Below are 19,450 nucleotides of genomic sequence, written 5' to 3' on the forward strand. Positions count from 1 at the left end.
ACTTACACAAGAGAATTTCTAGCAGATGAGAGTGCTTAAATCATTTTTGGTAACACAAAGTGGAGCACACTTGCATTAAGAACTGGAGGTTTTGTGTTCGAAACCTGTTGCTGGTATGGAAGCCAAACTTGTAGCCAAGGGAGACTGAAATTCTTCTATGAGCCTTTCTGACTTCCGAAAAAGGTGGATAACCATGACTTGCCACTAGTTATTCCATTTTTAAAAAAGAAAAAAAAACTGTGACAATTTCACCGTTTGTCATCTTCCTGAAGCACCCAATCTCACAAAAAGGGACAAAGGAATGTCTCCCTCTTACTCCCCAACAGTGAAAAGCATCACAAAAACCAGCAATCTTACCCTCAATTTTCACGTGGCCCGTTAACCTAAACCCCCACCCTCACCACGCTCCCTTCCACACGTGTACCCCACCTCCAGATAAATCCGCATGCCAGCGAATCCACGCGCCAAAAAATCACGTCCACGAAAACACAACTCACACCCTACCAACCTCCATCAACGGTTCTGATCTAACAACCGCCGTTCTCTCTCTCTCTCCAGAACTTTCTTCTCTCTTTCCCTAATTCTAATTGGATACACAGAAAGGAGCGAGGAGAGAGAGAGAGACAGAGAGAGAAAGGGGGCGGATAATCGAACGCCGATGTGATTCCGTTTTCTAGCTCTCATTTTCTCGGGAAAATAATACTTTCACAGAAAATCTCGGTTTTAGACAGGATGGAGGAAATATTGTCCGATCTGATGGAGTTCTTCGTAAAACCCTCGATAACCGAAACATTCGTCGACATATTGCTTTGTGCAGTCCCGATATGGTTGGCCGTGATGATTGGCCTCGTGATCGGCTGGTCATGGCGGCCCAGGTGGACCGGTCTCCTGTACCTCGGCCTTCGGAGCAAGTTCCGGTTCCTCTGGACCGCGCCGCCGGGGTTCGGTGCCCGCCGCCTCTGGCTCGCCTTCACGGCGCTCTCCGCTTTCTCCCTTTGCCGTACGATTTGGTCCACTTTCAAGGGGAAAGGGAAAGTAACGCCGCCGTCTGCTGGGGACTCGGCGGCTTCGGGTTCGGCAGCCGCCGCCGAGAGCGGCATCGAGATTGTTGGGTGAGTTTCTAGCTGTATCAGCTTCTAATAGTAAAATTTCCTCTTTTTTTATATATGAAATAGTCAATTGTGTAAGGGTTTGGCACCGACTGAAAGAACATTTTGTTTTCCTTGGAATTCGATGTTATGGGATTCTTGTGCGAGTGCATTTGGATATTTGATATTAATAGTTCAACATTGTTAAAATGTAATTCATGTGGGAGAGAGGACAATGTTAGTTTTTCCAGCGGACTGAAAACATGTGAGCTAAATTTAAGGGCTTTCAGAATGCAGAAATATGGATAAAGCCACGGTAAAGGACTTGTATATTTTGTCGGGAGATGGAAGAAGCCGTACTTATGGTTACCGATTAGGGTTACATCACTTTTGGGATTTTGTGGAACCACTGGAACTCTGCGATTTTTTATGCGGTTTTTGGTTTTGCTTCCATGAGATTGCTTTTTAGAGTTGGAATCATTGGTTTTGGCATCTTGAATGTGGTGACATTATGGCATTGGAGTTCTTTACATGTGATCTTTCTGAACCAGAATTTTTGTTTCTGCATAGCCTCGGTTGCTTCTGTGTGGTGATGGAATTTTGCCAACCTTTGAAAACGGTTTTAGTTTTTAAGAAAAGTGGATGGAACTCAGCGATTTTTTATGCGGTTTTTGGTTTTACTTCCATGAGATTGCTTTTTAAGATTGGAATCATTGGTCATTATAAAGTTGGCATCTTGAATGTGGTGACATTATGGCATTGGAGTTATGTACATGCGGTCTTTCTGAACCGGAGTTTTTGTTTCTACACAGCCTAGGTTGTTTCTTTCTGGTGATGGAACTTTGCCAACCTTTGAAAACAGTTTTAGTTTTTAAGAAGAGTGGAAGTTGTGCAGAAATGATTCCTTTCTATTTGGGTTTGAGAGTTGTTCATGTTTCTGGTACGATTTTTACAGTTACTGCTATGTTAGTTCAATTACTGGAAATTTCATATTACATGGACTCTTTAACTCACTTGGGGAAGAAGAAAGACCCGCTTTTGTTGGGTTGACACTTGAAATCAAGTAGTTGGCCTTTTTAATTGTTGTATATATGTTGCAGACCTTGTAATTTTACTGTTTTTTTGTCTTAGTGTTTTAGTGTTGCCTTGAAAAACTTGGTGTTTAGATTCTTTAGAATATTGATGTCTCTTTTATTGATTCATTGCCTCATGATGCCTTGACTTCCTCACAGACTCATTGCTAAAGGTGACAAGAGAGTCCAGGATGTTGTCACAGAAACTGATTTGGAGCACCTAGTGAGTTTAATTGGAGGGAGAGAGGGAGAAGTGGAGTGGCAAAGCTTGATGGAGAGGTCGACTGCAAGCATGGCATACAAAGCATGGCGCCATGATCCTGAGGTAGATGCTGACCTTGACTTTTTTCTACCCTTTTAACTTTTTAATTTTTGTGTTTCATGTGCTGAAAACATACGTCTGAAAGCTGTTGATGTGTTAGATGTATATTTATCAAGAAATTGTTAATGATTGGGATGTCTATTTTTTATACCTTCCGGTTTCATTCACATATATTTCTTGTGATCCTCAATTGACATTTGACATCATTATTAACTTCATGAATGATACTCTTTTACCCAACCTTGTTGCACAACCACATATGTTATTCCTTTTTCCATACCAAACTGACCAAAGAGTTTGTCGTCTAAAATATCCTTTCTCTTATTGCAAAATTAAATTTTTCATATTGCTATTCCAGTTACCCTGATTCTTGTTTTAGTACTGTAAAATATCAAATTTTTAGTACCATACATAGTATTTTAGTATCTGATAGTGGTTTTGTTTATCAGACAGGTCCCACTGTATACTGTAGCAGAACTTTCTTTGAGGATGCAACTCCGGAGTTGGTTAGAGATTTTTTCTGGGATGATGAGTTTCGACCTAAATGGGATCCGATGCTCACATACTGTAAGATATTGGAGGAATGCCCACAGACTGGAACAATGATTGTTCACTGGATTAAAAAGGTCAGTGAAAGAAAGGATTTACCCGGTTATATGCTGATTCTGCACTTTCATTATATCTCTTTCTAGTTGAAAATATGAATGATTACTTCCCACTTGATCCTTTGTTGTGCAGTTCCCTTTTTTCTGCAGTGATCGGGAATATTTAATTGGTCGAAGAATATGGGAGGCTGGAAAAACTTATTATTGTTTGACAAAGGTGCTTTTCGAAGAAAATACTCATTGATGCTTGTATTGTAGCCCTCTTTCCACAATTATATCTTTTACTTTCTTTTTGAACAGGAGATTGTCTTGTATCGTAGCGATTCCATATATTTCACTTTAGAGAAATTGGCTGGATTGTGTTTCAGTTATGAGTCAAACGTAGAATAGAAATGAGATGGGTTGGGTAGAATCTAATTTGTCATCAGAAAAGCTGAACCAACACAACTTAAAATATAATTTGAATTGGTTGGCATGCACTCTTGAAGTATTACAAAAAGGGGTCAGGTTTGCCCAAGTTACATTTGCAAGGTGAGCATAATAAAACTATGAAACTAAAAGCAAGAAATATTGTATCTTTGTTTTCTTTTGCAGTATAATCTTGCATCTCTTCTCATGCCGTGCATTTGAGTTTTTTTCATGGTTTGAGCATCATATCTTTTCTATTACAGTGTTCAGATAAAAAATATGATCATGTTGAAATTCATATATAGTCGAGTCTGATTCTATGAGCTACAATATTGCAGGGTGTTCCATATCCAAGTTTGCCTAAGCGTGACAAGCCCAGACGTGTGGAACAATATTTCTCTAGTTGGATAATCAAGGCTGGTAAGAATTCAATCAAAAACCTGATTTTGCAACAATAATTTGGTCAATCTTGGTAACAATGTAATGGCGAATACTCATTTGCTGAATTGGAAAGCAAATGCAGTGGAGTCTCGGAAAGGAGATGGACAGTTAACTGCATGTGAGGTTACCCTCGTACACTATGAAGACATGGGCATCCCCAAAGATGTGGCAAAGTTGGGCGTCCGTCATGGGATGTGGTCCACTGTCAAAAAATTACACTCTGGTATGAGAGCATACCAGAATGCGAGGAAATCAGAGGCTTGTCTGTCGCAAAGTGCCCAGATGGCCAAAATCACCACAAAGGTATCCTCCCATGGAAGCATGAATTATTTGGAGCCGACACCCGGAGAAGAGGAAAAAGGTCAAATCCCAAACAATAAAAGACCAAATGAAAACGGCATTGATTGGAAATGGATAGTTATAGGTGGATCTGTGGCTCTGGTTTGTGGACTTCACACAGGTGCAATAGGGAAGGGGTTGTTACTTGGAGCAGGGCAGAGATTCGCCCGAAGGACATGAGAGGATCGTGCGAAGACTTATTCCAGCCAATCGCACACGTAATCTGTCACTCTGTTTCTATATTCTTGAATTTTATTTCCACATCGACCCATTAATTGTTACAAATTATGATAAAATTATACGGTAAATTTTTTGTATTGGCTTCAAGCCTTCAACATCATGTCTTTATGTACTTTATGTTCGTTAATCTTATTCCTTATCGACACATCTTACGAGCTGTGAAAAATTACATCGAGTGAAGTAAAGCACCTTAATGGCTTTGGGGGATCCAATTTGTATGCCTTTTTTCAGCACACGAGTATGCATATTATACATGGATTTGTCCCGGTAGTTCAGCTTATTAAGTAGTTCGGCTTTTCAAACAATTTTCTTTGTTAGATTTCTTAGAGTTAATATTTACTGTTCATTTTCAAGACTAATGAAGAAAGTATTTTATGTTAATCTATATTTGCGTGATGGTAACCGGGACTAGGAGAAATGAAAAACTCAACGATGTTGGTCGTGAGAGACAGGGCGGAGCCAAGTACAAGGCTTCTTTAGGCTATAGCATAGGAAGAGTTTGGTTCTTCAAGTTTAAAAATATTAATTTTTAGGTTAGTTTATGATTTTTAATTGTCATATTTCCCATAAGAAATGAAATTTTTTATTAGTACGCCTATTTTTAAGAATAATAAGAGCTAATAGATGTTAAATAAACTCATCATTTTAACCAATATTATATTTAATAGTAATAAATTAAAACTTCCATATTACAAATGGTTCCTTATTTTATTCACTTGAAAGTTTTGAAGGCTAGAAACCTAGAAAACATAGCATAAAATTCTTGCTTCAAATTACTACATTCAAGTTTTTACTATTATATAACTTGGGTTGTGATTTTCACACCCTTAACTACTTTTCCCACACCCCTTCCTATTTTTTAATACTTAATTGGTATCCTACTATTTAATCTTCCATATACACCCTTCCTACTTTTTTATGTTAATTAATGAAAGATTAAATAGGGAGGGGTATATATGGAAGATTAAATAGTATGATACAAATTAAGTATTAAAAAATATGAAGGGATGTGGGAAAAGTAGTTAAGGGTGTGAAAATCACAACCCTATAACTTTATGTAGGCAACATAAGATTAAAAATTTGATTTCGTAGTAATAATTTTAGCTTAGCCCACTCATCGAATAATTTCTAGCTACACCATGAGAGAGTACAAAACATTGAAGGGGAACGCACGCTTGAGAAATTTTCGAACAACATCGTGATATTGGAGATTTTTCTTAGTAAAAGTTTGTATGTTAAAAATTTTCGCGGGGAAATAGATAAAGTAGAACGTTTCTTTTTGGATCATTGAAATCCCACAAAGAAAAAAAAATATGATAAAGATGGTTGCAACTAAACTAGCTGTACGTGCATGATCAAGTCATAATTATTAAGCCAATAATTGAGCAGTGTTGGGTCATTGAGGCCCAAGTGCCATAATCAGGGAGAAATTGTGATCGACAAGTAAACGAGTTTGATGTAAGACAAGATATAAGTTGATTCTTACAAATAAACAGAATAAAACTAAAACAATTCAAATTTGGATTAAAAAAATGGCAAAAAGAAAATTCATACATGATATCACATTAATTAAACTGTGATGCTCAGTCACAGAGATTTACATGTTCTAACTATAACGAACTTTAGGTTTGCTAACTAATCAGTGGCAGGTTTGTTGATTAGTCTCAATCTCTCAAATCGTTCACGTTTTTTTTTTTTTTTCATTCAAATCTTTCACGTTTTAATGGATCTAAATAATTTATGACAATTTCAAGTTATAATCATTTTGTTTCTGCCATAGAAACCTCGCAACCACCACCATTACCAAGAGGTCCACCACAAGATTAATAAAAATACAGTGTATCAAATATCTAACAGTTTTATTGTACGATTATTATCAGAAACTCATCTTGATCTTTAGACAATCCTACTTCGTCTAGGACCCGGCCTCGCCAGAAACCAATCCTGAGTTTTAAGCAATTCTACTCTACCTAGGACTCAGCCAAACCATCAGTGCTTCACCATTGGGTTGAGACTAGCAGCCTCCTTTCTAGACTGTCAACCAACTCGGCTCAAATTCAGGATTTAAGGACCAAATCCAGGATTTCAGACCAGTGCAATATTGAAAATGGTCATTGTCAGTGCCATTCCTGAAACCCTAATATCATCGATAACTTTTTTTTGTCAAAGAAACTGGTACTGTGGACTATTCTACAACATGTCCTCATGCACTGTCTCAATGGATGGACAAGGTTGAAAGAGATAGACCATCCATCGATATCCCACTTTCTTAACTGGAAGCTGGTGGTTGGCAGGCCCGGCCAAGCACCCTAACTCTAACTTAAAATTTATATTAAAAATGAAAATTTTTAGAGAATTTTGGAGCCTACCTGTGATGATAAATGTATAGTTTTTTAATAATTTTTTTGGTTCAACGTCTCATCCGTATTACCAAATGGCACACTTTATTCATGCTAATTAAAGCCTTAACCACCCACCAGTAGGAAGTGTGAATTTGGTAACTGGTTCTTGTCTTCTCACATATGGTATTGGATTTGCTGAAGGATTGGCTTTGGGTCACCAATGTCAGATATTGATATTGTATTGATTTCTCCGTAGATGAGAGAGATTTAATTTATTTACTTATAAATTTTAAAATTTAAACTCATCTAAGAATACTCAATACAACATATAGTTACTAGTAAGCTACATCACCACGCTTAGGTGGTGATTGGTGAGCAAAACTACTTTCTATTTGGTGAATTTAAATACTTGTTCAATAACTTTGAAAAAAAAAAAGCTCAAAATAAAATAAAATACTTTGTAATAATAAATAAATTCCATATTAACTCAGTGGTAAGAACATATACGATGATGGAAGAAAAATAAGCTAAAAATTTAGAACTCCAACGTTAAAGATAATTGGTTTGGATATGATTATTGACTATATATATTGAAGGCATTTTAAAAGAAGAAATGGAAACAACTTTTTTATTTTTTCTAAGTTGAAGGTTACTCATGAAAAAAAAATTGTCCATTTAAGTCCTACCATTCTGTGTGATTAGTAGGGATACTGCCCAAGCTTTCCAATCAATCAATCCTAAAGAAATTTTTTCTCCAGTAGTAATCTTCAACTTTGACAATATATAGGGGGCTCATTCCAAGTCAATGTCAAAAGGGGGCTCATTCCATAAAGTGGTGTATATTTATGGTCACTTTCATGTGAACGAAGTCCTATAATTTGGCATCATCCTTCTGTGTTTATTTTAGAGCTGGGCTTTGAATTAGAGTTGGCAGCCTACTAAGTTTGAAAGAACAGTTGTCCTACGTCTTCAATGGAAAACTGGTTGATCATGTAGTGTCTAATTAACTCTTTAGAATTTCCATTCCTCTTGCCTGGTCTTATTCTTTTCGCAAAACCATTACTCATAAAAAGACGAAGAAGAAGAAGAAATATTTTCATGATACTAAGTATTTGCTTTGATAAGGGATTGGAAGATAAGACGGAAGTTTTGGTTTGTGTTACCAAAACAATTGGTATCTTTTGAATTAAAAAAACTAACAGCAGCCACCATTTGTATTTGTGCAGAGTAACAGTTGTGATTGATTAAACCGAACGAGTACCCATTTGAAGAGGGACATCAACTTCTATAAATAGAGGTTAATTACTGCATATTTTGAATATATGTTTTCACTCTTTCTTTTCGTATATAAGCAAAACCTCCATTATTATCTTGTAGTTTTATAATACAAATCTGGAAACCATTAAACTGCAGTGTTAGCTACTAGAATTCTCGAGTTTCTTGAAAGTCTTCTTTCGGTGTTGGGTTGATTTTCGTAACTGCAAGACGCAGATCGACAATAGCCAGTTGCTAAGCTTCATTGTATTCACATGCCTCATTCTCATATTCCTATAGAGAAATTAATAAAAAAAACTTAAAAATTTTGAATTTTAATAAAAAATTATATAATTTTATTTAATAATAAAGACGAGAAAAAAAGAAGGATAAAAAAACTAACTAAAAACGCGTGCAAAATCAATCATTAAATGAGGCTATTTTTGTTTGGTCGTGAAATGGGACTAATTTATTCGGCGGGAATATGGGGGAGCTTTCCCCTTTCTTTGAAGAGATTTTTAGTTGTGACGGGAATACAAGTGGTACATCATGTGTTTTTATGCAACTGGTGGGAAATTTTATTATTTAAGTTATTAACTTTTTAACACACATATCCCATTATTTATATAGCAACACATAATGTATCGTCCATTGTGACGATCACACTGAAAAATCTCTCATTTCTTTAGCGCCAATATCATCATCCTATGCCAAGTTGTCCTCTTTTTCTTTTTCTTTTTATTTTTTTTACTTGACTAATCATTCCAGTCATAATATTTATCTTGCCATACATGGAGGAGGAAGAGTTTGCTCATCCCCGGGGTTGTGCGCATAATTCAAGTAGATAGTGTTATCCGCATAATCCAAGTAGATAGTGTAATGTGCATGATTCAGATAGATAGTGTAATGTGCATGATTCAGATAGATAGTGTAATGATAATGTGTCTTAATGTAAAAAGTATATCGACAATATACTGTCAATATGGTAGAGATACGTCGTTGATACAAGTCATGCGCAAAACCATACACATAAAATGTGCATCTACTCAAGTCCTTCGTGATTGAGTAACGGGAAGACAATTCAAATTTCAAACTTGGACATGTATTAGGGAAGATCTAAGTGAATGAAATTCTATAAAGTTATGGATTTGTGAATGAAATTCTATGGGTTGCATCTGTGGGTGCCCTGAAATTGTGTTTTTATTTCATGTAAATTAAAAATACTTAATGTAAGAAATAATGATAGTATACATATTTAGTTTTAGAAATAGTTAGTGTTCACTTTAAGAAATAGTTAATGTTCAGTTTAAAAAATAGTCAATTTTCACTTTAAGAAATAGTATAGCATCAGTATTCAGTTTAAGAAATAGTAATAGTACCCCTGTTCAGTTATAGAAATATTTAGTGTTGAGTTTAAGAAATAGTAAATGTTCAGTTTAAGAAATAACGATAGTAATGGTGTTTAGTTAAAGAAATAGTGATAGTACTAGTGTTCAGTTTAAGAAATAGTGATACTAGTAGCGTTCAGTTTAAGAAATAATGATAGTATAGTGTTCATTTTAAGAAATAATTGTAGTACTAGTGTTCAATTTAAGAAATAGTCAGTGTTCAATTTAAAAAACAGTGATAGTACTATTGTTCAGGTTAAGAAATGTTCAGTTTAAAAATAGTGATAGTACTACTTTTCAATTCAAGAAATAGTAATAGTGCCTGTTTTTCAGTTTTACAAATTGTCAATGTTCAGTTTAAAAATAGTGGTTGTATTGTTTAACTTAGATGATATGACACAAACTAAAAAATTTGCCCAAACTAAAGTTAAAATCATTGTTTCCAAAATTAAAATAAGCACTGCCTGCATAACTCAAAATAAAGGTTTTCTTCATTTCTTTGGATTGTAATATTATTAACTATTTTTTTTTTCTTTAAATGATGCATGGTTGTATTATTTATTTATTTTTCCTTAAAATTTTGTTGAAAACAAATTTATTTGTTTTTTGGTATGTGATTAATAAATCATGTTAGTATGTCTTGTAAAAAATGTGATAATAAACCATATGAAATGCGTAATAGAGTGAAAAATAATAATAGAAAGGTGAATCCATATATATAAGTTTCATGCACTAATTTATGACTTTTAAACAACATAAAAGGAAAAACACAAAACAAACAAGAAGTTGGTTCTGTAGAGAGACGAAGTGATGTGAGGGAGGGAGATGTGGGGATAGGGACAACTTAAAAGATGCCACGCAAATAAAAGGAAAAAAAAAAATCTGCTTGTTTATCAATTAGGGACTAGGGAGAGGGGATGACATAAGAGAGGGGAGAGAGGGAAAGAGAGAGGTGGGCGCCACAAGAAGCTGCTACATGGGGAAAATAAAAAGTCAGTGTTGGTGCGTGGGTAGCACACGCACATAGGTGAAAGATGTCAAAAGCCTATGTGGGAGGTGTGGGCACCTTGACACAATTATTTCTAAGTGAGTCTGATTACTTGTCCCCAAACTTGTATAACATGTTTTTATGCAAACAGAACAACGAAAGAACGAAAAACTTAGAACCAAATGATTTTAGTAAAGCAAGAAATTGGAGCTAAAACAAACAAAATGTATCAAATTAACAATATGCAATCAATTAGCAATTTCATTAAAAAAAAACAGCTAAAGGGTCAGACCCAAATGAGAATAAAAGTTAGGAATTCACAAAACCAATTGAAATTTCTAAAATTCTAAACAGCCACCAAATAATTTCGTATAAAGCTCTAAACTCGAATATTTGTTACCAATACAAGGATACATAAGAATGAGAAGTAAAATATGAAAATTTTAAAACAAATGGCCAATCCTGCAACACCATCACAGATATAATTGTCCATAGCTATACCAACATAAATCCAAAATCATATATATTATCTAATATAAACCAATTCTTAGTTAATTAACATATTCAAATCCTTGTTTTCTCATATTATTATGTAGCAATAGGATTAGGCAATCTTTACCTTTACCGAACTGATGCCTGGCATGCACCTGGTCTAGAATTTGATAACATTACACCAGAATCAGAAAATTTAAAAAAAATTCAGTATACATCACTTCCTGTAAAACCCCAAAATCAGAAGAAAGAAAAAAAGAATTTGATAACATTATACCTGAAGAAACCCAACATTTCCAGTTGAAGGAAAATTAATACAACCTCTGCAAAAAATAATCAGAAGACAAAATAATCGTTTAAGTTGTGATTTGGATGAAAATTTAGGAGGGCAAGATTGGAAACGCACAGAGGCAGGCCTTCTATTTCTGCCAATCTGAATGCAATCCTCCTTGTTCCATTGGCCCTTCACAAACTTCTCTGAGTACCACCTACACAAAGAGACGATATCCGTCAAACCCTTTTCAGAAAACGAAAAATAGAATTTAGAGAGAGGAAAGATAGAAATGCAAAATTAGTTCTTAAAACTGAAAAACCAAAAAGCACATTAATTTAAATTAGATTAATACAATTCAAACTAATTATGCAGCTAAATTAGTTCTTAAAACTAAGAGAGCAGAGATAACATGTTATATTCTGACATCCAACGTCATGAAAGTTTATAAGGGGGTTATCATATAATATTCATTTTTCTTTCGTAAATTGAAATTACACGTAAAGGCGTAACAAACGGTATACCATAGTTTTTGAAAAGAGCTAAATGTAGAAATTATAATTAGCTAAATGGTTTAAAACACACAATTAGCCAAAAGCAGTAAAGAATTACACCCTAATCAATACTTATCAATGAGTGCCCCTGCTTACGTTACGTTCCAACCAAAATTTGCATTGAACAACAATAAAAAACAAAAGAAAACAGATACAACATCATATTGATGGATTATGGCAACATCAAAGCCAACAATCAAGCAGTAAGGAAAGAGAGAAAATATAAAGATAAAATCCAAAATTGGATTTAGAAATTTAAGTCCTCATCTCTCTTCATGTGTTTGTAACTCTTCAGCCCTTTTTGGTATTATTGTGCGGTAGATGAATGTGAGGTAGGGTTAAGGGTATCAACCAAGGTTCTAAAAGACGCTAGGCGCTAGTCGGGTGGCGAGCTGGGGCCTAACATCTAGGCGGCTAGGCAGGGTCTAGACAGATTTAACTAAATCCATTATATTTCATGTAAATAAGTGTATGTTTATACTTAATATATATATAATTTCATCGTAAACTACAAAATATAATGACACATATATTATGAAGTATTAGAACATAATGAAAACATGAGGAATAAGCATATAATGTGTGCTCATTTAAGTATTCGACAAGTCTCTTACAATTTATTGAAAAAAAAATAAAATGCAAAATGAAAGTTATTTATTTTCTACCTAATTGAGTTGATGCCTAGGCGGGTCTGGGCAGGTGCCTAGGCAGGCGCCTCAGTAGGTCTATGGGTCATTTCTTAATTTTCAAATGCCTAGGCATTAATCGGGGCGGTGACCAATCACCTAGCGCCTAGGCAGAGCTAGGCGGGGATTTTTAGAACAATGGTATCAACCGTTCCTAGAAAAACAAGCACTCAGTCGGAAATAAATCCAAACTGATGCAATTTTGCTTTGCAAAGGGAAAACTTTGCAGAACGTGGAGGTTACATTTTTAACATAAGAATTGCAACTTTCGCTTGCAAAGGGAAAATAAATCCGGATTTCATATTATACAAGTTTGTGCAAAGAGATTTCCAGATGACACCACCTTTTCGGATTTCATGTTTATGTTCTGCCTCGATGCTGGACTTTTGAAGGAGGGATTATCGCTGTCATTTGCCTTGAGGGTCTCCACTTAAACACCTCGGTAACCACGGTATTTGTTCGATTTAAACCGCGGTTTTACAATTTGTTTTTTCTCGAAGCAACTGTTATTACCTCTCTTCAGGTGAATTGGCTGCTGCCAATATGCACATGGACCATCTTCTTTTTGCCTGCTTAGAAGTTAGAAGCACAGCCAATTGCTTGCCTGCTCACCCAGGGGTTAAGTGGAACATCTGAAAGTATGAGATGGGATGCCCCCACCGAAATCAACCGTCTCCACATAATTTAATGGAGCAAAAAACACTCTGACAATTTAGGGATTGTTAGATCTATCCTTGGACAGTTCACATCGATTGTTGGATACTGTTCTTTGGTTCCGTTAATGCATGTGGGAAAGGTATATCTCTGGTGAATGCACCTCGATTTAGGCTTTTTGATGTTCTGCTTGGACCCTTGGGCTGGCGGGCCGGTGGTTGGCTGTGCATTTATAGCAGGCAAAACGAAGAAAGTCTTTATGTATGGATTGATGGTAGCCACTTCCCCTGAAGAGAAGAGGATGACGATTATTTCCCAAAATCCGAGCTGAGATAACTCAGCAGATGATATTTGTGTGTGGCTATCTGCTTATACCCGACGCTCATTTTAATCAGGGTGCAAATGACTATGGATTGTCAAAAATCAGTATGAGTTTAAACGACAGAATAGATTACATCATTGTCTGTTTAGAATGGTCATTGCTTTTTAGCTTTCACGTTGCATGTTTAGCCTTTCTCTGGGTGGTGATCGTTTGAGGATGCGCAAACTTGAATGGCTGTGAGTGTGCTCGATAGCAACCAAATTTGGGTGAGAACCATCAAACTCTAATCCTAATTTTTTCCTCTTTTGAATTTAAGAGTGAAGTTGGTGCATCTATACACTTTATGTTGTGAACCATGCAAATTAAGTGTTTTTGAAGGTACTGTTTATATTTTCTCGGATGTTCAGAAAGGGTGTTCCGTCGGTCTCAATAAAAGTGGGTTGAGGGCAGTTTGCAGAGTGACAGAGGTGGGTCTAGGGTTTCTCTCCCCTCCCTCTTCTTCTTCTCCATCAAAACCCTAATATTCCCAATCCGATCTGTCCTACTTCTCAACACACCCACCTCCCCTCTCAAGTCTCTAGCTTTAGCCGGCCAGAACCCGACCAAACTAACCCAAACCTTAAATGGGCAGCCCACCCAAACCCTATTTTTTCTTAATTCTATTTGCTGCTGCTGGTTCCGATATTTCATTGTCCTAGCTGTGTATAATATCAGTATTGCCACTTTTGTTACTCTTATCAATATTTACATCTTCATTTTTTTTTTCAATTTGTTTCTTTTACTTGACATGGTTTCGACTTCTTGAGATTGTGAGTTTAATTAAGATTTTATCATATGATATCAGAGTTTAAATTTGATAGTTTTTTGAATTGAAAGTGTCTTTTAATGTGAATAAATTCTGTTAACAAGGATTTTGGTCTCTAAATTTTTCGTAGTGTAATTTTTAAGGTATAATTTCTGCCATTTCTTTGTTTTTGTGTGCAATTATAATGGAATTGCAAGTCAAGTATATCTTACATTCTTGGTTGCATACTCACCTTCCCACAGCTATTATATTGTCTCTTGACTGGATGGATTTTTATAATTTCCTGGATCTACGGTTACAATGCTTTTTATAATTTCCTAGATCTATCATTTTTGTTCGTTCATGATTATGTTAAATGTTTTTTAGGTTAAATGTGTTTTATTCATGTAGTTAAAGCTGGTGCATTCAAGTTCCGCAGCATCGCGCGGGCATATTACTAGTATAGTCTATAATGGTTATTTAGCACGGATCAGCTTTATTCTCCACAGTATGTTTCAATGAAATTGGATGATCGTGAGAATAACATTGATTTTTGTGGAGCATAACATGTAAAATACAAATGCAAAATTTACCCTCTAAACATGTTCAATACGGATACCCCACACGTTTGGACGGTTTGGATATAAATATGAATACGAAAAACCGAAACCATCCTCAAGTCTGCTCTGTTTTATATTCTCGAAAATATTATATGTATATATGTGTGTTAGGGACCTTAGGGTTATGCTCCCACCTCGTTGAATTTGAGTTTAAATTCTTGTAGTTGAAAATTATAGTAGTTTGGAAAGTCACAATTGCATTTTCATAGCACACTCTCTACGTGGAATACGTGGGCCAAACAAGAACAAATAGAATACTTAACTAGTGAAACGTCGTTGAGAACTATAACGATTTTTGTTTTGCTACTCTCCAGTGCGTTGGGACCCATGCCTACAGCTGTCTGACGCCTCCAACAACACCCGCGCGTTCGTGCAAGTGGAATCCTTGCCGGACAAGTGACAACAACACTCAAGTTGGTGGGCTAGTTTTTCCACTAAAATTGCCCATCGAGCTCCACTATTTCAGTCACTCATCTGTCCCTGTATATGAGTACATAAACTAAGTATCCAATGAGTCTTTATATTTTAGGGATTCATTTTTTATCAATTGGAGATTTAATTTGTTTTTATATTTATTTTATTCCGGTTTTATACTGTAGTTGTCCCTATTAGGGATAGGAGATGCTTTTAGCACCTTCATGTCTTCCATTTTTGCTGTAAAAAATATGTCATGCTCTGAACAACTTATCATGCATGTAGTGGAGGGTTGATAACCTTTTTTTTTTTTTTTTTTTTTTTTGGTCATTAGTTAAACTTGGGCGAGGTGGGAGTTGTTTCGGTTCTAGTGCCACTGCACTAGGCCCCCATAGTCGGGTTGATAACCGGTTCGGTGTGGCCCTTGGGAGAAGTGGTGTTGAAATAATTATAATATTTTCAGCAGGTTTTTTAACTTGGGCCCGAACCTAATTTCAATGAAAACTATACCCAATTTTTTTTTTGTAGATTATTCGAAGTTATTTTATTAAATTGTAACTGCATGCACGTTATGGCTACATCATTTTCTGGGTGACGGCCAACACGAACTCGAGTTTATTGTCCAACTTGACATCGGGTCAAGATGTGTCAATTTCATAAAAGAAGAAAACAGTGGCTCAAGCAGCATATATGCTTGAGAAAATTGTAGAGAGATCATAATTAAACTCATCTAACTTAAGATTATATATATATATATATATATATATATATCTTCATGATCCGTATCAGGAATGTCGTATTTATAAAGCAAATCTTACAATTTTATACGGCCAAAGAAACAAGCAAGGAAAAGATAAAATAAATTGGCACAAAGAAGCATACAACAGTGTAACATTCTAATTGGATAGCAAAAGAGTAAAAACAAACCACACAAACTTAATCTATCTACACAAAATGGTTAATAACGTTCAACAATTGCAGCGTAGATCTTCTTCACAATGTGATTTTGGAACTGAGAAAATGCATTGCTCCATGGCAAATTCGATAGCAATGAACCAAGAACAATCCAAAACCCGAATGCAAAACCAAGCCCCAAACTCAAATAGAAACCACCGTCTTCAAGTAAATGACCTTCTTTGTGCTTCTCATCACTTACCGGTGGCATGGCCTCATTTGTACTGCAATGCTCTTCCAATGGAGGTCCGCAAAGTTTATTGCCTGCAAAACTGGACAAATCAAAGCTCTGAAGCTGAGTGCTTTTTGGAATTTGCCCAACGAGATTGTTATAGGACAAATTCAGATGATTGAGAAATGTCAAATTCGAGATACTTGGAGAAATTTCGCCACAAAGTTGGTTCATAGACAAATCAAGCGACTCTAGCGCTTCCATATCACCAATTTTGGAAGGGATTCTTCCGGTCAAAAGATTATTGGATAAATTCAACGTCTGTAGGCTAATGAGGTTGGTCAGCTCTTCAGGGATTTCTCCAAATAACATGTTTCTTGAAAGGTCCAAGCTAGTTACCAAACGAAGCACTGTGTTATATTTCACTTCTCTGCCTTTAGCCACAAAAACCGCATTCTCTGTGTAGGAGAACGACGAAGAACCAGGAATAAACCTCAAAACGAATACTTCAATACTGAGAGCTCCTTTGCCTGAAAATTTAGTGGCCATGGATGACAAATTTTGGAAACATCTTGGTATCGTTCCCGAGAGATTGTTATACGCAAGGTCCAAGATTTGGAGCTTTGTGAGACTACAAAGTTCATCAGGAATGTTGCCTTGGAACTTATTTGAACGAAGAATAAGAACCACCAAGCTTTGGCCAAACCATATTGGAATGCTTCCAACAAATTTATTTCCACCAAGGTCAAGAAAGAATAAACTTGATACTCGGAACACGGGTAATTCTCCAGATAGGTTATTATTGCGCAAGTGCAATGATTGAAGGAAAAGTAAGTCCCCAATAGAGCTTGGAATTTTCCCCGTCAAATTGTTGTCTTCTAAATTCACAACTTTCAAGTTTGGCCAGTGTAACCAACAATCCGGAATTTCCCCAGTGAGGAGATTGTTGCCAAGAAGAAGAACTTGAACGTATTTACGCACATCACTCTTATCACAAAAGAAGTGAGAGAGAGTTCCCGAAAATGATGAATTGGAAAGATCTAGTGTAGACACTGCCGAAGACACAAGAGGCAATGAACCGTTGAACTGGTTAGATCCTAAAACAATGTCAACTGTTTGAATAAATTTATACAAAATCCTTCGTTTTGGCCAGTGGGTAGAAGCTATGTTTGGAACCTCCCCGGACAATTGATTACGCGAGAGATCCACAGAGATACTTGGAAGTATCGTTTCTGGGTTTTCAACAGAAGAAATGTTCCACAACCAAGCCGGAATGGTACCTGAAATTCCTGTACTGGACATATTAAGAACGAGCAAATGTTTTTGACTCTTAAGCCATGCAGGCAACTGTGAGGGGTCCAGACGCCAAGAACTTAAACCCAAGAAAGAAAGTTGAAAATGAGGAACCCAGTTTGGGCTAGTTTTAAGAGTCAAGGAGTTCTCATCTGCATAAAAGGCATCCAATCTTGTAAGATTAGTAAAATGAGCTTCAGAGACAACACCCTCGAATGAATTGTAAGAAATGATCAACTCCTCTAAGTGTGATAGATTTCCTAAAGACACTGGAATGGGACCTGATATTGAATTACTTGAAAGAACAAGGACGCGTAAATTTTTAAAAATTCCCAGCTGATCAGATAAATGACCTGAAAAATTATTATTCGAAAGCTGTAAATAATCAATTTGACCAAAACTACAGCTAGACAAACTTTCAAAGATTTCTGATACCCTCCCCTGGAAATTGTTTGAAGATAGATCAAAAAAAGTCAACTTACAAAGATTTCCCAATGAGTTTGGGATTTCCCCTTCAAGCTGATTATAACCTAATGAAAGATCAACAAGGGCTGTCAAGTTTCCAAGGGAACTCGAAATTTCACCATGGAAAGCGTTGGAAGAAAGATTAAGGGACTCAAGATGATTCAAACTGTACAACCATTGAGGTATGGTAGAGTTGAAATGGTTGGCCTTTAGATCAAGAACTTTAAGACTTGTCAAGTTCGCAATACCACTTGGTATGTGATAAAGTTCGCATCTTGACAAATCTAACTCGACCAGCAGAGAAGGGAGGGTTTTTACTTGAGGTATGGTGGAGTTGAAATAGTTCTTGGACAGATCAAGAACTTTAAGACTTGTCAAGTTCTGAATACCACTTGGTATTTGATAAAGTTCGCAATCAGATAAATGTAACTCGACCAGGAGAGAAGGGAGTGTGTTCACCCAATGAGATGCCCTGCTAAGATCTATAGAACCCATGCTAAGATGTTTCAACTGAGAAAGACCAGAGAGCCATTTGAGATTCTCGACCTTCGAACCAAGGTTATAAGAAAGGTCCAGATAACGCAGGCTCGAGAGATTTCCCAACTGATGAGGAACGGTTCCATTGAACCCTGCATCTGAGAGATCAAGATATCTTAAACCTTTAAGAGAACCTAGAAAGCTAGGAAACTGTCCTCCTCCAAAATTATTGTAGCTTAAGTCCAAGTAGGTCAGATGCTTTAAATTGAGTAGAGAAGGATTTACCTTACCACCCAGTATATGGTCCTCACCAGCCTCTGCATCATAATTACCAGCAAGGTGGAGCTCGCGGACATGACCGGTTAAATTGTCGCAGGCAACACCGGTCCAGGTGCAACAATCTCCCTCAGCAACCCAAGAGGAAAGCAGATTTGAAGAATCATCGAGATCTTTCTTAAACATAAGAAGTGTTTGTCTCTCATTTTGTTGGCAAGGCACATTCAGGTTTCCATTGCATAAGCTAAGAGTAATAGACGCAATGCATAGAAAGCAGAGTAGTGGAACAACTCTCATGACTCTATCCATATAGATATCAAGTAGGTGATTGGTGTGAGGAATAAGTAATTTAGAGTGCTATTTATACACACATTAGTAAAGATATTTGCTACAAATTACTTTTCTACATCTCCAGACCTACAAAGACGGTAGTGAGTCAAGAGATAAAAGACAAAAAGGATGGTCCATCCCCAAAACAAATTGCAGACAGTGATGGTTCAACTTCATCTCCAAAGAAACGTCAGGCAC

General features: G+C 36.3%; 2 protein-coding genes and 1 long non-coding RNA gene across 5 annotated transcripts; 2 read left to right on the top strand and 1 right to left on the bottom strand.

Moving 5' to 3' along the window:
- Positions 1–515: 515 nt before the first annotated feature.
- LOC137736961 (uncharacterized) lies at positions 516–4,661 on the top strand. Its single transcript, XM_068476288.2, has 6 exons — positions 516–1,112; positions 2,321–2,486; positions 2,933–3,109; positions 3,222–3,305; positions 3,835–3,916; positions 4,020–4,661. The coding sequence occupies exons 1-6, from the start codon at positions 733–735 to the stop codon at positions 4,454–4,456; spliced, it is 1,326 nt and encodes a 441-aa protein (XP_068332389.2). The 5' UTR covers positions 516–732; the 3' UTR covers positions 4,457–4,661.
- Positions 4,662–12,814: 8,153 nt separating this feature from the next.
- Positions 12,815–15,418, top strand: LOC148691871 (uncharacterized). The gene is made up of 3 exons (XR_015955336.1): positions 12,815–12,942; positions 13,656–13,733; positions 15,186–15,418. It is a non-coding gene; the product is annotated as an uncharacterized LOC148691871 (long non-coding RNA).
- Positions 15,419–16,209: 791 nt separating this feature from the next.
- On the bottom strand, positions 16,210–19,231 carry LOC148691872 (receptor-like protein EIX1). Of its 3 annotated transcripts, none has more exons than XM_088683252.1 (2): positions 18,627–19,231; positions 16,210–18,491 (listed from the first exon to the last, which is right to left on the bottom strand). In XM_088683252.1, the coding sequence occupies exons 1-2, from the start codon at positions 19,229–19,231 to the stop codon at positions 16,244–16,246; spliced, it is 2,853 nt and encodes a 950-aa protein (XP_088539378.1). In that variant the 3' UTR covers positions 16,210–16,243. The 3 variants fall into 3 exon arrangements, with proteins under 3 accessions (XP_088539378.1, XP_088539379.1, XP_088539377.1); XM_088683253.1 differs by having other exon boundaries at positions 16,210–18,427; positions 18,569–19,231; XM_088683251.1 differs by having other exon boundaries at positions 16,210–19,231.
- Positions 19,232–19,450: the final 219 nt, after the last annotated feature.

Source organism: Pyrus communis, chromosome 13 (genome assembly GCF_041283825.1).
Source record: "Pyrus communis isolate YQ-2024b chromosome 13, ASM4128382v1, whole genome shotgun sequence".
Classification (NCBI taxonomy): Eukaryota; Viridiplantae; Streptophyta; class Magnoliopsida; order Rosales; family Rosaceae; genus Pyrus; species Pyrus communis.

Excerpts from the sequence above, each read along its gene's own strand:
- LOC137736961 (XM_068476288.2), top strand. The coding sequence starts at position 733 with ATGGAGGAAATATTGTCCGATCTGATGGAGTTCTTCGTAAAACCCTCG. Across the intron at positions 2,487-2,932 it reads CATGGCGCCATGATCCTGAG|ACAGGTCCCACTGTATACTG; the intron begins GTAGATGCTGAC and ends TTTGTTTATCAG. Across the intron at positions 3,917-4,019 it reads TAGTTGGATAATCAAGGCTG|TGGAGTCTCGGAAAGGAGAT; the intron begins GTAAGAATTCAA and ends AAGCAAATGCAG.
- LOC148691872 (XM_088683251.1), bottom strand. The coding sequence starts at position 19,231 with ATGGATAGAGTCATGAGAGTTGTTCCACTACTCTGCTTTCTATGCATT.